We start from the raw sequence: 14604 nt of genomic DNA, 5'->3' as shown, positions 1-14604 counted from the left end.
ACTTATGTATTATCTCTGATCAATTGAGAGGGTGATAAGGTCTTGGGCAAAAGAGCAGTTACCTCTGGACAACTCACAGCCTGGATTCAGATTTCCCATGGACTCCATTTTGCCTTGTGGGCCAGAAGTTCCCACCCTCTGGCTAAAACATTCAGGCACCCCATTTGCTGTTAGTGAATGGCTACACCTTTCTCTATACTCCTATCCCAAATGCTGTGATGGGAGTATAATTCTGCCCAGTGCCCCACCTGCTGCACAAGAATGTCTCCAATTCTGCTGATCACAAAATTTCTGTCACTTCCCTCTTCAGCCGATTCCTGTCGTCTTTCCTTCATTCTGCAGAAGAACTGCTGGTGAAATTCTAGCAATTCATCTAAGCAGGGGAATATTCTGTCCACTGTGCTATGGTCCATCTGCAGTTCTTCTTTCATTCCTTTTCTGAATATTTTAGACATAATGAACAGGGTATGGATGTGATGCACTTCAGTTTGCATCAGCTCTGCAATGAAGAGGAAGAAAGTGCACAGTGAAATAACACACATCAGACGTTCTATATATTAACCAGGAACTCATTCGCTGTGGCAATAATGGAACCATCTATTATTGGATAAAGGATTATTGGATATAAGAATGAGGTATGGGCTGGCAGGAGCAGCTAGTGGCCATGCTGGTTGGTGGAGTGTAAGGCACAATAACCAATGATAGGAGGAGCTGGGGCAAAAGTGGGAACACAGACACACATGTAGACCCACTGTCTCTGGTAAACAGGCAGGCACAAGTGGGATGGCTGGGCCTGAGGGGTACCAGCACCCCACAAGTCCTTGTGTTTGGGGGGAACCCCATGGTCCCCAAAAGAAACAAAACAACAACAAGCCATAACAACAGCAACAAAGAATTTCATGGGGAAATAGGAGAAATGAAAACTGCCCAATGAGACTTAAGAATGCTTAGGGGACTCGTAATGATGAGTACTGTAGACCAGAGGTGGTAGAAAACTTATGAGGAAAGCACTGGAATGGAGTATAATTAAAACCGTCTGTCTGTCTGGAATCTTGAATGAGAACACTACACTGCAGTATATGGTTGCAGATCCCACAGCTGTGACCCACCTGTGTTCTCTTATTGAACCATAATACTTTAAGGATGCATATTAAGCAATATTTAATTGGGATACATGTTTCTGTGAAGATTCTCAGTCATCCAAGCAAGGTTATCTGGGAGTTGAGTCATGACAACTGGACTTCTTTCTTGTTAGGTTGAAACGTTTCCCTAATCATCTAAGTAACTTCTTCAGTCTGAGGTGAGTTGATAGGAGATCTGGATATATCAGGGATCTCCTACCAACTGTCCTCAGACTGAAGAAACTACCTGGGTGACTAGGGAAACATTTCAACCTAACAAGAAAGAAGTCCAGTTGCCATGATTCAACTTCCAGATAGGATACATGTTCTTTGATGCTAGCATGTACAGTGGACCCTCTACTTAAGGAATTAATCCGTATTGGAACGGTGGCTGTAAGTCGAAAAGTCTGTAGGTCGAATCTCCATTGACCTACAATGCATTGAAAACTGATTAATCCCACAACTGGCAGTTTTTATTCTATTTTTGTTCCATTTTGGTTTTTTTCTGGTCTGTAGGTCGATTCTCCGGCTGCAAGTCGAATCTAAATTTTGCAGCCAGAGAAGTCTGTAACTCGAAAAGTCTGTAAGTCGAGCCATCTGTAAGTTGAGGGTTCGTATAGAAAGCTATACGAACACCGCTAATCTCACTTTTTCACAGACTAGTCAAAAGCAAGATGTCAAATTAGAAACAAGTCCTTAATTCTGGTTTCTGAAGTGCTGTGCATTTTTATTTCATTTTGCTGGAGATCCTAATACATTTTATAGTAGCATCTTTATATCAGGAACCTGGGATCTTAGAAGAATTTTGAGCATACTGACCAAAGATCACATCTTGTCGTTTGATAACATCCTTTTCTTGTTTGTTGCAAAACAGTGGCTCCACAATGAGACTCCAAGATTCTGCCTCAAATTCCAGTGCATCAGTACTCAGATCGCTCCACAGAGAGGCATCTACATCATCTGTAGCAAGCAAAGTAAACTTCCTGAAGTGTCATTTAAACAGGCATGAAAGCATGAAATTTTAAGTAAGGCAGTACTCAGATAATGAAAATTCTGGTTATTTAATCAAGATGACTGTGGCGCTGGAGGAGAGCTTTGTGGATATGCTAGAGTGCCAGAAAGACGAACAAGTGGGTCCTAGATCAAATCAAGCCTGAACTATCTGTGGAGGCAAAAATGTGGAAACTAAGAGTGTTCTACTTTGAGCACATCATGAGAAGGCACGATTCTCTGGAAAAGACAATAATGCTGAGAAAGGTCGACAGCAGCAGGAAAAGAGGAAGATCAAATATGAAATGAACTGACTCCCTTAAGGAGGCCAAAGGCTTGAGTTTACAAGAGCTGAGCAGAGCAGTTGAGGACAAGATGTTTTGGAGATTGCTCATTCACAGGGTTGCCATAGGTTGGAAGTGACTTGACAGCACTTAACAACAATCAAGGTGCATATGATCATGTTCTGTATATAGCCAAGCAATATAGACAAAGCTCACATATGAGCTTGCATGCACACAGGTAATGTGTGGATCAGGAGGTTACAGCATGGTGGTCAATTCCTGTGAATGCGTACTTTGTGTGTGTGTGTGTGTGTGTGTGTGTGTGTGTGTGTGTGTGTGTGTGTGTGTGTGTAAGGCATTAAAACATCAATTTTAGAAAAATAATAAAAACAAAAAGCTTCTAGTCTTCTACTGCATTTAAAAAAAAGAGAGATGTTGAGATAAAAAATAAGCTTTTCCATAGAACAAAAGTTATGCAGTTCATTTGATAATTTCTCACTGTACTCACTACAGAGTGCTACCGAGGTTGTAAGTGCCCTGGGATAGAGAAATGAAAGTGTATGAATAGGATAAACACGCTTCAGTATAACAACCTGTCACTGTGTTCTCTACAATGTCATTGATTGACCATGTTTTGTAGTTTTTGCTCTCTCGATCTCCTTTTACAATATATTTGATTTTTTTTAATTAGTTAAATTTATATCCTCAATGAACTCAAGTGGTGTACATGGCTCTCCTTTTTCTTACTTCTTCATCACAATGACAACACTGTCAGAAAAGTCACACTGAGAGAAAGTGACTGGCACAGGGTCAGCCAGTGAATTCCACAGTTCAGTGGAAACTAGATCACAGATCTCCCAGGTCCCATTCCAGTACTCTAAACACCGTGTCACAGCGGCTGAAATCCTGTGCAAGATAATGACAAGCAAACTTAAGCCTGTGCAAGTTAATGGCATACAAACTTAAGCTTGTCCAGGAAGCAAGCATTGTAAAACCAACTGTGTACTTCACACTACAGTTGCACAACTAATCATGCGGTTCAAGACTGCAGAGTTCCCATTGTAGTTGTGCAGTTGGCTGCATGGTTAACGTCAGGACTGTGGTGTGCTTTGTGCATATTACTCCCATCCTGCCGTTGTTTTTTATACCACTTATGAAACTTTGACTTACACAGGTGTAAATGTACAACAGGACTTCAGCTACAGGATTCATTGTGGAAAGAGTAGTGGTTGCTCTTTGTTGGCAGGAGACTTACTGAAGGAGTTACAGAGCTGCTGCAGTGAAGGATAGCTGCATGTCCCCATCATCCTACAGCATTCTAAGGCAACTGCAAGGTCCATCAGTTTTTAAAAAAAACAGTATTCTAGCCAGAGGTTGGGAATTATTCCCCATTATGCCTGCCAGAAGAACAGCCAGCCTGTGTAGCCTTGAGCAAGCTGCACAGTCTCAGATCACAGTCTCCTACCAGAAGAAGGGAATCGTTAAAGCCTTTCTGAGTACTCTATACCTAAAAATGCTGTAAAGGATCACTGTAAATCAGAATTTACTTGATGGCATATTATTATTATTATTATTATTATTATTATTATTATTATTATTATTATTATTATTATTATTATTATTATTATTATTATTATTATTCCTTAAAGGGATTAGAAAGTAGATTAGATCACCCACAGAACATTCTTTCATCTTCTTTTTAATCTACTAGACAATGTACATAGTAATGACTGCATATACTGTACAGTCTCTTTTTTATTTTCTCCAGAAAAAGTGTAACTTTGCATGGCTTATTAATAAAGGAAACATTTTCATATGCAAATTGTCTCACATTGAGTTCCCAGGATACCTTCAATCATAAATGAGTCAATCGATGAAGTAGTTCCTATAGACTGCAGCAGCTCTTCGGAATGTGACCTCGATCTCCAGCCACTGGCATCACTATCTGGATCCAAAGGTGGCATACATTTTCTAAAAGTTAAAACAAAATCACACATCTGTAGTGACTCAGATTGCAACCTACTTATTGCAAGAGATCAGGGAGCACCACCTGTGAGGAAATCAGATGGGCTATGCTGTGCTTCTCTAAACTGTACCAGGTGGCACTTATCTGCATGAGAAAGATTTATTTTGCTCTGCTCCATCACCAAGGACAACCCATGCTGAGCCTAGACATCACATTCTTAATTGCTTGTCAGCACAGACTTTGACACGAACTGAAAGGAGGGGCTGAAAGAAGTTATATTTTGAGGGTGAAATTATTGAAGAAATGACTTGAACCTGACTGGATAACATCATGTTGGGAGAACATCTATTTAAGATCTAGCAAGAGGCAGTGGCTGTTAGGAGCTAGCTATTCATCTATCTATCTGTCTGATTATGATGACAGATTAGGGATAGAGATGCAGGAGAAGAAGTTCAATCATGACTACTTAGCTGGAAAATAGTTTTTGGGCAAAATTAGTTAGCTTTTATTATTTTATGGGCTTTCATATGGCTCCCTTAATTATCTGAATATGCACTGCTTCTTGCTTTTGCTTTGCTTTTAGAAACTGTACAACTACCTTTTTGAATTTGTTATACTTTTTAATAATTTTAATAACACTTTGTATATTTTATAGACCTTTGTAAATTTCATAGCAGACCTTTGGTCCAGATGGGCGGGGTAGAAGTCTAATAAAATAAATAATAAATATTTTTACCCAAATGTGATCTTTGGGGTGTGGGGGAAGGGATTAGAATGTCTAAAGAAGGTGCCTTGGTCAAGAGGCTATGCTCAGTAATTTTATTACAATGGATGGTTTACCTTGTGTGGTTGGTGAGCTAAGTACAAAGTGCACGATCAGGAGAGAATTCTGTCTTGGGTAAGGAGACACGTGGAACTCTAGGTTAGAAGCTTGCCTATAGTGCTAATTAATGCATCATCCAGGTCTCACCCATCCTGGGGTTCAAAGGGTGGTGAATATAGTACTACAGAGGCTTACTTGCCCAGTGGAATGTCCTCAGGGGGTTCCTTACTCCACCTACCTTTCAAAACTGGTACTTGGAACACTTCTGGATAAAGACTGTTGTTGCTGCAGTGGATCTTTTTTTACAGAAGAAAGTCCAATGGGCGTTGAGGTAGACGGCTGAGCTGTGGAGAATGTTGGCTGCGGAATGTCTCTGAATGAAGGATCTGAAAGGTCAATATTTCAAATGGTTTCAGCATTTGGGAATAATGACTTACAAGCCTGCAACAAGTTACTCTTTTTATACTAATGCCAGAGAAATGAACTTACATCTTTAAAAAATTAATTAATTAATTAATTAATTAATTAATTAATTTATTTATTTATTTATTTATTTGCCACCCATCTAGAACGTGTCTACTCTGGGTGGTTTACATATAATGTAAAAATAAACTAAGATAAAATCCAGATTAATCCAAAATGGGAAAGGAAAAAAGAAAGTGGGAGAAAAGGAGGAGGAGGAGGAGAGAAAAGAAAAAGAAAAGGGAAGATAGGCTATTTTATCCATTTATTTATTAGATTTATACATTGTTGTAAAAAAATAACACTGCCTTATTTCAAAACTAGTTTCAGAGGGTATTTCCAAGGGTTTTTAGAAATTATTTTGACAGGGATTGCTAAAGATTTATGCCACTTTCTTATTAATCAAGAAGAGTCTCTTAAAAAAGTAACAAAAGGGTCTTAAGCAATAACAACAGTCTGATTTTAATTTGTGGGTAAACCTGGAAATAAAATATAATAAAATACTGTTTGGTCCAGCTGTAGGGCTACTACTTCTGAAGGAGCGATTCCCTGACAGATAGAAGGGTCTCTTTAAGGTTTTAGTGACCCTTTCTGGAGTGATCAGGCATGTGACGTTCTCACTATCTTAATTAATCTGCATATACAGAGGAGGAAAGCAAGTGGTATAACCCCAAGATATGTGCCCAGCCTTCCAAATCATAGTTCAGATGTCCAATGCAACTATTGACTGAATATTCAGAAAGTTCCAGGTTAAAATCAGATACGAGGGAAACTCGATACACTCAGTTACTCTATTCAATGTAGTTTAGGTATAAGCTTCAGCTGTTCGGATCCAGGCTACTCGTGGAAAGAGTTCTATCCAAGGTATTATCCCACTGAAGGAGTGGAAGAACCACATTTATTGAGTTTTGCTGCCCATGCAGCAGCACACTGTGTCTCTCAAAAAGTTTTTCTGGAGGTCCTGGCAACCCTCCAGAACAGGATATACCAGAGCAGTGACAGCTGCAGTGTGAAATCAGCAAAGATCTTTTTCCCCACCCACTTCCTCCAGTGGACCTGCCCATTGGGTACTGGGCCCTTCGGTAAATGGAAGGAAATGTTACATTCACAGAATGGACTTCAGCATCTAAGCATCTACACATATTATTTTAGCTTACTCCAGTGCCTCAAACATGAAAAGCATAGTCTTATTTATACCTCTTAGTTTTCTTATTACAGTATATTGCTTACTTGTCTGGACAGTTTGTGTCCTGTTCTTAATATGGCATCTCTCTTGGACTTTCTGGTAAAGAAGAATGGATTCATATTAATATGAAAATACTTTCAGACAACTGTTCTATTTTTAAGGCTTTAATTGTTTAACACTCCTATGTATTTGGAGCCATATCTCATGAAAACTCTCCTTTATTCACAATTCGTATTCCATAGGTAAAGGTAAAGGTTCCCCTTGACAATTTTTGTCCAGTCGTGTTCGATTCTAGGGGGCGGTGCTCATCCCCGTTTCCAAGCCATAGAGCCAGCGTTTTGTCCGAAGACAATCTTCCGTGGTCACATGGCCAGTGCGACTTAGACACGGAACGCTGTTACCTTCCCACCGAGGTGGTCCCTTTTGATCTACTTGCATTTGCATTCTTTCGAACAGCTAGGTTGGCGGAAGCTGGGACAAGCGACGGGCGCTCACTCCGTCGTGTGGATTCGATCTTATGACTGCTTGGTCTTCTGACTCTGCAGCACAGGCTTCTGTGGTTTAGCCCACAGCGCCACCACGTCCCGTAGGTATATTCCATAGATACTATATTCCATAGAATTCACTATAATAAGACTTCGAAAATAATAATAAGCCTTTGAAAATAATGTCACTCCATCTCTATCTCACACACAGAGAGAGGGAGCTGGCGGCACAGGTGATCAACCCACTGTGTGGAGTGCTGCAGCGACAAGCTGGTGCACTCTTAAAGATAGCAATGAGACCATGTCTTTGCTCGAGCGCAGCATCTTATCCCCAGAGCGATCCTACTTGCATTTTTTCTGGCCCCTGTTAAGCGCCTCTACTTTCTTGGTGTGGGTAAGACTGCTCTGGTTTGTACTGGTTGCAGTGTGTGTGTGATCGCTGGAACCAATCCAAAATAAGCCTTCCAGTTTGAATATACTAATATCATGAAATGGCGCAATAGGCAGGCCCTTCAGGATATTAGCAAATTAATCAATTCCCCTGCTCAGCAGATGGAAGTGGGGAAATATATATTTTTAGTTATATAGAGATGATTACTATATTTGTTATTAAAAATGTAAAAGTATTTTCTTTGCCTTGTCTTAAAGAGCCAGTCAAGAAACTACCAGTACTTTAATCCACAGCAGTGGCTTCAGCTGCAGGTAGTTTCTCAATCAGCCCTTTAAAAGCAGACAAATAAAAAGACTTTTAAAGAATAATCAAGGAAGGACATCAGCAACAGTCTAGATCAGTGGTTCTTAACCTTTGTTACTCGGATGTTTTTGAACTGCAACTCCCAGAAACCCCAGCCAGCACAGTTGGTGGTGAAGGCTTCTGGGAGTTGCAGTCCAAAACTCCTGAGTAACCCAAGGTTAAGAACCAGTGGTCCACTGGTTCTTAACCTTGGGTTACTCAGGAGTTTTGGACTGCAACTCCCAGAAGCCTTCACCACCAACTGTCCTGACTGGGGTTTCTGGGAGTTGCAATTCAAAAGCATCCGAGTAACAAAGGTTAAGAACCACTGGTCTAGATACAGTTAAAAAATTTTTTTTTTACTTCTCTTGCCATCTGTTGAGTAGAGGAGGTGATTAATTTGCCAATATCCTGAGGTGGCTCACTTATGAAGCCACTTCATGATATTTGCAAAAGCCATTTTTGTGTGGATGGTCAGGCTTGATTGGATCATTCTAATCAAGCCTGACCACTCCCTGCTGCTAGCATAACCACACCCTTACTTCAGGATTGACCTTATTGTTAAATCAGAAAATTTAACAATAAGGGCAATCTAGATTTCAGAGGTCATTTAGATTTCAGACTGAATGGAATCTTTCACCGAACACATAGACTCCACATCGAATGCATTAAGTCTCAGTGACATAATACCACCACAGCTATTTTACACTGCTGTGCAAACTAAGTTTCACCAATTAAAGTAATTAAAATAATTAAAATATTTCTGTGCAGCATTGTTATACTTTAATTTGTGTGGCAAATTCAGATGGAATAAAGAAATAGTAGGTTGGATACAAACTACAAGCTACATTGTACATACCATACAGTTACGTATAAGTTTTTTCCTTATTTTCGAGTAAGCGTACATAGCCCTAACCCAGATCAAGACTAGTGCACTGGTTTGAGTGAGACTTAAACCTTCCCCTGATCTATTTTCTAAAGTTCCTCTCTCAACGACTAAACTTCATTGATGCCCATGTTTAACACTGCTTGTAATCTGACTCTTACATTTCAAAGGGGAAACTGAAAAACATAATAATGTAGGAGAAGGGGGGAGGGATCAATGTCCTATCAACATTCCAGCTGGTGTACACTAAGGGGCACTATGTTCCTTCTTAACAGCCACTCAGGTCATGAGAAGTTTATGGACAATTTTCCACTCAGTATCACTCTTTTTGCTACTGCACATAGAAATGAGTTTGGTAAAGCTGCTACCCAAGCATCCCATTTCAGCCTCCATTTTAAGTTCAGTGTGACACTGGAATTTTTTTCAGAAGAAACTCCTTTGCTTTCCATTTCAATTCACATTGGTCAGAAAAGTCATGAATAAGTACCTAGACTGGTTGTGCAAATCAACCTTAGCCTCACCCGCATTAATCCACAATTATTCACAACAGCTAACAGAAAAGAAGTAAAAAAGAAGCAAGACAATAAGTGGATACCAGAGTAATCAAAAAATTATTTTAGCTTACTGCTGTGCCCAAAGCATGAAAAAATATGGATTTATATATCTTAGCTTTTCTTAGAACTAAAGAAGGCACGAAAACTAATATAGAACTGAGGAAAATACACTTCAGTAAATAAAATGATTTTAAAAATGGTCAAATAACCAAGAGGAAAATGCTCAGTTTAGTATCACCAGTTGTGCAGAATTTTCTATCACACTGGACAATAGCTTTGCTACAAAAAACAAGCATAGACATGAAGTCGTAATACATTTATTGGATGACTAACATATCCCAAACAGGTGAATTTTTGAGTCCTGCCTGATCCTTGATCAATATGGGCATTTCATACTGGTGGATGGCGGAGAAACCGAAGTCTGAAAATCATCCTAGCTAAATGTTGAGGCTTTGGAATGTGTAGTTAAACTAAAGTTTCCGCATGAAGACTGCATCTCCATGATGAAATTTTAGTTTAATTTATAGATTAAGAAGCTTCAACATCTAGTCTGGATGATTTTCTGATTTTTGATTTCCCCTTTTCCCCCACAAACACTTCTACGCTCTGTAATGCTCACCTCGATGCAGTATCCTACAAGACTGTTCATGTTATTTCAGTGGTTCAATAACTCTCATTTTTGGTTATTCTACTGATCATCAGGCCCTGTTCACTTGAACTATTCTTTCAGCTGTCATTAACTCTATTGTGAGGTATAATGAAGTAATCTAAGCTTCCCCATACTATAAATTACATAATAGAAAGTGACATAATAGAGTGAGGAAGGAATGTAAAAAAATATAACTTATCAATGAGAATTGCTATCTTCAGAACATTTTAAAACTTACTTTTGTACAAGTAGGAGCACAGTCTTTACAATGTTTATGCACAACTGCATTGCAATCTGTAAGAAAGAAAAACACTTTCAAAATGTAAGGACTATAAAGATTCATCCTGATTTTAAAATGTTCATATCTAAATAAATTCAATTTGTTCTCCAGCTATAGTGATTGGCTATTTTCTTCAAAGGAACTAGCAAATGCTATCTGAGCAAACAAAAGCTACAGCTTATAGCCTGTCTTATGCAGAAGTGACTTTCTATGAAAGATTTGCAAGTCAAATGTCAACAGAACAATTACTTACAAGAGCACTGCAGGGAGTCCTTCCCAAGAAGAGCTTTCTCGCATGCGAAACATGGCATAACCCCAGTGATTGTCCCAGAGACAAACTGGTGCCTGTTAAGCTTCTCCTTCTCTTTGACATCTTTATTTTTTGTCTTGACAACCAAAATGGGAGGGGGAAAAAGTGAAATCGGACAGTTTTACTTTGCTGTTTAATTATACAGTATCCATTTAAGCAAGAGTGGTAACACCTCTCCTTAGTTCTGAAATCTCAGGAAATATTTCCACTGTCCTCTTTGCTTTGTAGATCGGCATTACAAAGACCAGAATCACATGTTATTTTGTAAATGTTCCCTTGATTCCTTTTGCTTTTACATTGTGGTACTTAAGACTGAACCTATATATGCAGGATAAGATAGCAGAGTCTTGAGATGGTAGAGAAGATGGTACCACTTTAGATGGTATGTGGGGAACACAATTTCCCCTGCTTCCCATAGGATAAAAATTCCCTTCAAATACATCACATTGATTTCTGCTCTGCAAGACAGCTAAGTACATCTGAAGCAAGAGATTTCTCATCCCCCCCCCCCCGCTGTAAACAGAAACAAGTCTGGTAATGTTACATGGAGCTCAGAAAAGTTACTTTTTGGACATCGTGACCATCATGGGTAGCTAGGGGATTCTGAGAATTGTAGTCTAAAAATCATCTTTTCCAGGTTCTGTGTTACAGTTCCAACAGGTAACTGACAGTTTGGACAGGATTTTCAGAATTTAAAGGTCTTCCAGTCTCATAATCTTCCAGGCAAAATTATGGAAGTCCTCAAACTGGCAGAGGTTAGAGCCATCCCCTCACTTCCATATTGTTTCCATACCCTCCCTTTAAAAAGTGCCCCACTACACTATGGGAGTCTGTGGATTCCCTGGGACTCACAAAGGTACATAGGATAACAAGTTCCAATAGAGCTCCATAAACTCTATGGTACTGGGAATCTTTTAATTCCAAAATCTCATCCCTAACTAACAGTGTTAGAAGCTCTTTGGATGTAAAAGCAAGCACAGATTGTTGTTAGATGTTCTGCAACGTAGCACAAATAATCTCATATTACCTTGGATTTATTTCGTGTACTGGCCATTCTGTTCATCAAGAAGCTGAAGGTACGGCTAACTTTATATTTTTCAGATTCTGATTTAGTAGGTATGAGGTACTTATCCCATTCTTCTTCCTGAATCCTAAAAATGTACCAGTAAATCCTTCATTAAGTTATGCACATGCTTCTAAGACCAGCAACATTGCAACTGCATCTGGGGCGCTTACACAACAGAACAAAAAGGAAGTAAACACTGAAAACTCTTATTTCCTTGTTTGACTATGGAACCTTAACTTTAGATAAATCATACAGTGTATAAGTATTTATCTACTAAATACTAGTATTTATCTTTTGTGTAAAAGTGGAAAGAAAGTGAAAACTGCTCTATCAGTTAACTCTAAACATTAGATAAAAGGACACATATTATATCACTTAGTAGCAGAATGTTAACACTTATGTGGTCACTGATAATCATTCTGCATTTACTCTCACTCCAGCGTCTATATATCCCCCCGCCTCCAATCATATCTACTGTATATCTAACTGAAGGCTCCCAAATGGCATTCCATACATTCAAGGAAATGGGCCATGTGTCAAGATCATACTGTATTATCACAAATCTGCTAGTCTTATAGCTGCCACACAACTGTTGTAGTAGACTAGTAAACCTACTCCCTGTAGGTGATCATATCCCTGTTATGATCATAGCATGACAGGGGAAAAAATGAAAAAATAAAGACAAAAGCATTGTGGCACCCCTAAATACTAACCGCTATATTTTAATGTAAGCTTTTGTGGACAAACCCACTTCTTCAGGTGCTATACGTCTTATTAAATAAAAAGGTTGTGATTGCTTGACAGCTACTGCTATTATCAATATCCTTAGAGACGTCTGCGGGAGGGGGAAAACCCATACCTTCTGTCTCCTGATTGTTCAGATGAACCAAATGCATGTTGATCTAGAAAGCAACAGGTTTAAAGCATTTACACATCACATTCATTGAATTGTCTGACATATGCATTCTAAAATTTGCTCAGTTGTTGCATTACAGCATGTCCAAAGCATTTAAAATGAAAAAAGTTCAGCTCAATAATCTGCCTTTCTCTCAGAACAGCTATATTTTATAAGTGCAAATTTCAAACTGCAGACCCTCCTGATGATAGTCTCCACACTCACACCCTTATGGAGAGACCAGGAATGCACACATTTGTGTGTCTCCTTTGACATTTGTCACACTTCTATCATTTACAGGTTTCCACTAGCAACATACAGCTTTCAGCTTGAGTTCCCACATATTCCATACACAGTCAGTTTTCAAGGATAGTGGCATGCTGCTTTTCAGGTAAATCTGAACATTCTTATATGTGGGAAGGGCACTTTCCTCATATATAAGAGGCACACTAAACATGGCTTCCATGAGATCAGACTCAGGCAGAATAAAGAATGCCACCTTATAAAAATGAAGGAACAGGGAAAAACAGGTACTGTAATAGTATCAATGCTCAGAATCACCTGGATCACATGTTGTAAAGTCCTGTACACAGCGTGATTTCCCTGGTAGGATTTTGGGTGAAGTATATGAATATGAACGAGATCGGATTCCTGAAAGTAAAGATTCCTAGAAAAACACCCAATATTTTAAAGGATTAATCAGCAACAGATGTAACAAAATTCTACACTTTGCAAACTCTTTTTAGAGATTTATATTTTTTTAAATTGCAAAATTAGATGAAATTTAAAAATTGCAAAATTAGATGACATTAAATTTATTTCTCATATCGTTTCCTGCTTATTTAGTCATTTATATCAAAAGACCCTAAGGTGGCATTAAAAGAAATAAAACAATGAACAATTTAAACAAACCTAAAACACTTAAAAAATATATGAAACAGTGTATGTAGTGTATGCTCTATTAAGGCTCCACCGGGGGGGAAATGGAATAATTTCCTGTTATTATGCTTTGATGAAAGGATGGTAAGATGTGTTTATGGAGACAATAATTAAGGATAAGATCTCATACCAATTAAATAACTTCAGATATGATTATGAATTTGATAAGAATACAAGAACAAGAACAAAAAATACCTTTGACTCCATATTGTTGGATAAAGGAAGAGATTCAGCACTGTTTATATTAAAATCTAGTTCGTTGGCTGTTTCTGAAGAGCTTAGCCCACTCTTTCTACTAGCCAGGACTGCAGAAGAGTTGAAGGACATTGAAGGGCAATAGTTATGAGGTCGGTTAGAAATTCGTTCATCTCCATTGTCCACATCCAAGTCATCAAGACTAGAACTAAGAACACACATACAATAAATTACAAATGCAATTAAACTAGTCAATATTAAGCACAAATTATGTGTGCCCCCCACACTACGATATTCCCACATACACTTTTATATGGTCCACTTTTATTACGGTCCAAAGAAATTAAAAACATGGTTTATACAGCAGCAAGAAGAGAATACTTCCCGAAATTCGAAAGTACCCTTTTTTCTATCAGATACACACATTAACATATCAAATATACCATTTACCAAGGCAGCATGAACTCAGGGGTAAAGATGGGCATGGACCACAGTCTGACAGTTCAGCCTGGGCACCCGCACAGGGATTCTGTGGGTGCAGCACATTCCCTCCCCTGCCTCCTCTGGGCAATTGTCCACTCACCAGCAGCAATGTGTTTCCTTCCTCTGCATCCTCCAGGTAATTGGCCACTCAGAGGCAGCATCATGGGCTTCCCCACCCTGCCTCCTCGTCTGAGTGGATGGCTGCTAGAGGAGGCAGAGGAAGGAATCACTCTGCTGCCAGTGAGTGGGCAATCACCCAGGGGAGGTGGGGACAGGAAGCACTTGGCACCTGTGGCG

The 14604-nt window shown here is 39.1% G+C and overlaps 1 protein-coding gene across 9 annotated transcripts in view; it reads right to left on the bottom strand.

The window, feature by feature from the left end:
• The window catches only part of ARHGEF28 (Rho guanine nucleotide exchange factor 28), a 200970-nt gene that overhangs the window by 58485 nt on the left and 127881 nt on the right, over positions 1–14604 (bottom strand). For all 9 annotated transcript variants that reach the window (XM_072992640.2, XM_072992643.2, XM_072992641.2 and 6 more), the window contains 11 exons: positions 13825–14032; positions 13252–13357; positions 12655–12697; positions 11757–11880; positions 10673–10805; positions 10378–10433; positions 6877–6928; positions 5423–5570; positions 4245–4366; positions 1941–2081; positions 249–499 (listed from right to left, as the gene is read on the bottom strand). In XM_072992640.2, coding sequence (XP_072848741.2) covers positions 249–499; positions 1941–2081; positions 4245–4366; positions 5423–5570; positions 6877–6928; positions 10378–10433; positions 10673–10805; positions 11757–11880; positions 12655–12697; positions 13252–13357; positions 13825–14032 — 1384 coding nt within the window. The remainder of the gene's footprint in view (positions 1–248; positions 500–1940; positions 2082–4244; positions 4367–5422; positions 5571–6876; positions 6929–10377; positions 10434–10672; positions 10806–11756; positions 11881–12654; positions 12698–13251; positions 13358–13824; positions 14033–14604) is intronic.

This window comes from Pogona vitticeps, chromosome 2, assembly GCF_051106095.1.
Source record: "Pogona vitticeps strain Pit_001003342236 chromosome 2, PviZW2.1, whole genome shotgun sequence".
NCBI classification, from domain to species: Eukaryota; Metazoa; Chordata; class Lepidosauria; order Squamata; family Agamidae; genus Pogona; species Pogona vitticeps.
Note: the sequence above shows the minus strand (reverse complement) of the source record. Positions and strands in the feature narration are given on the sequence as shown.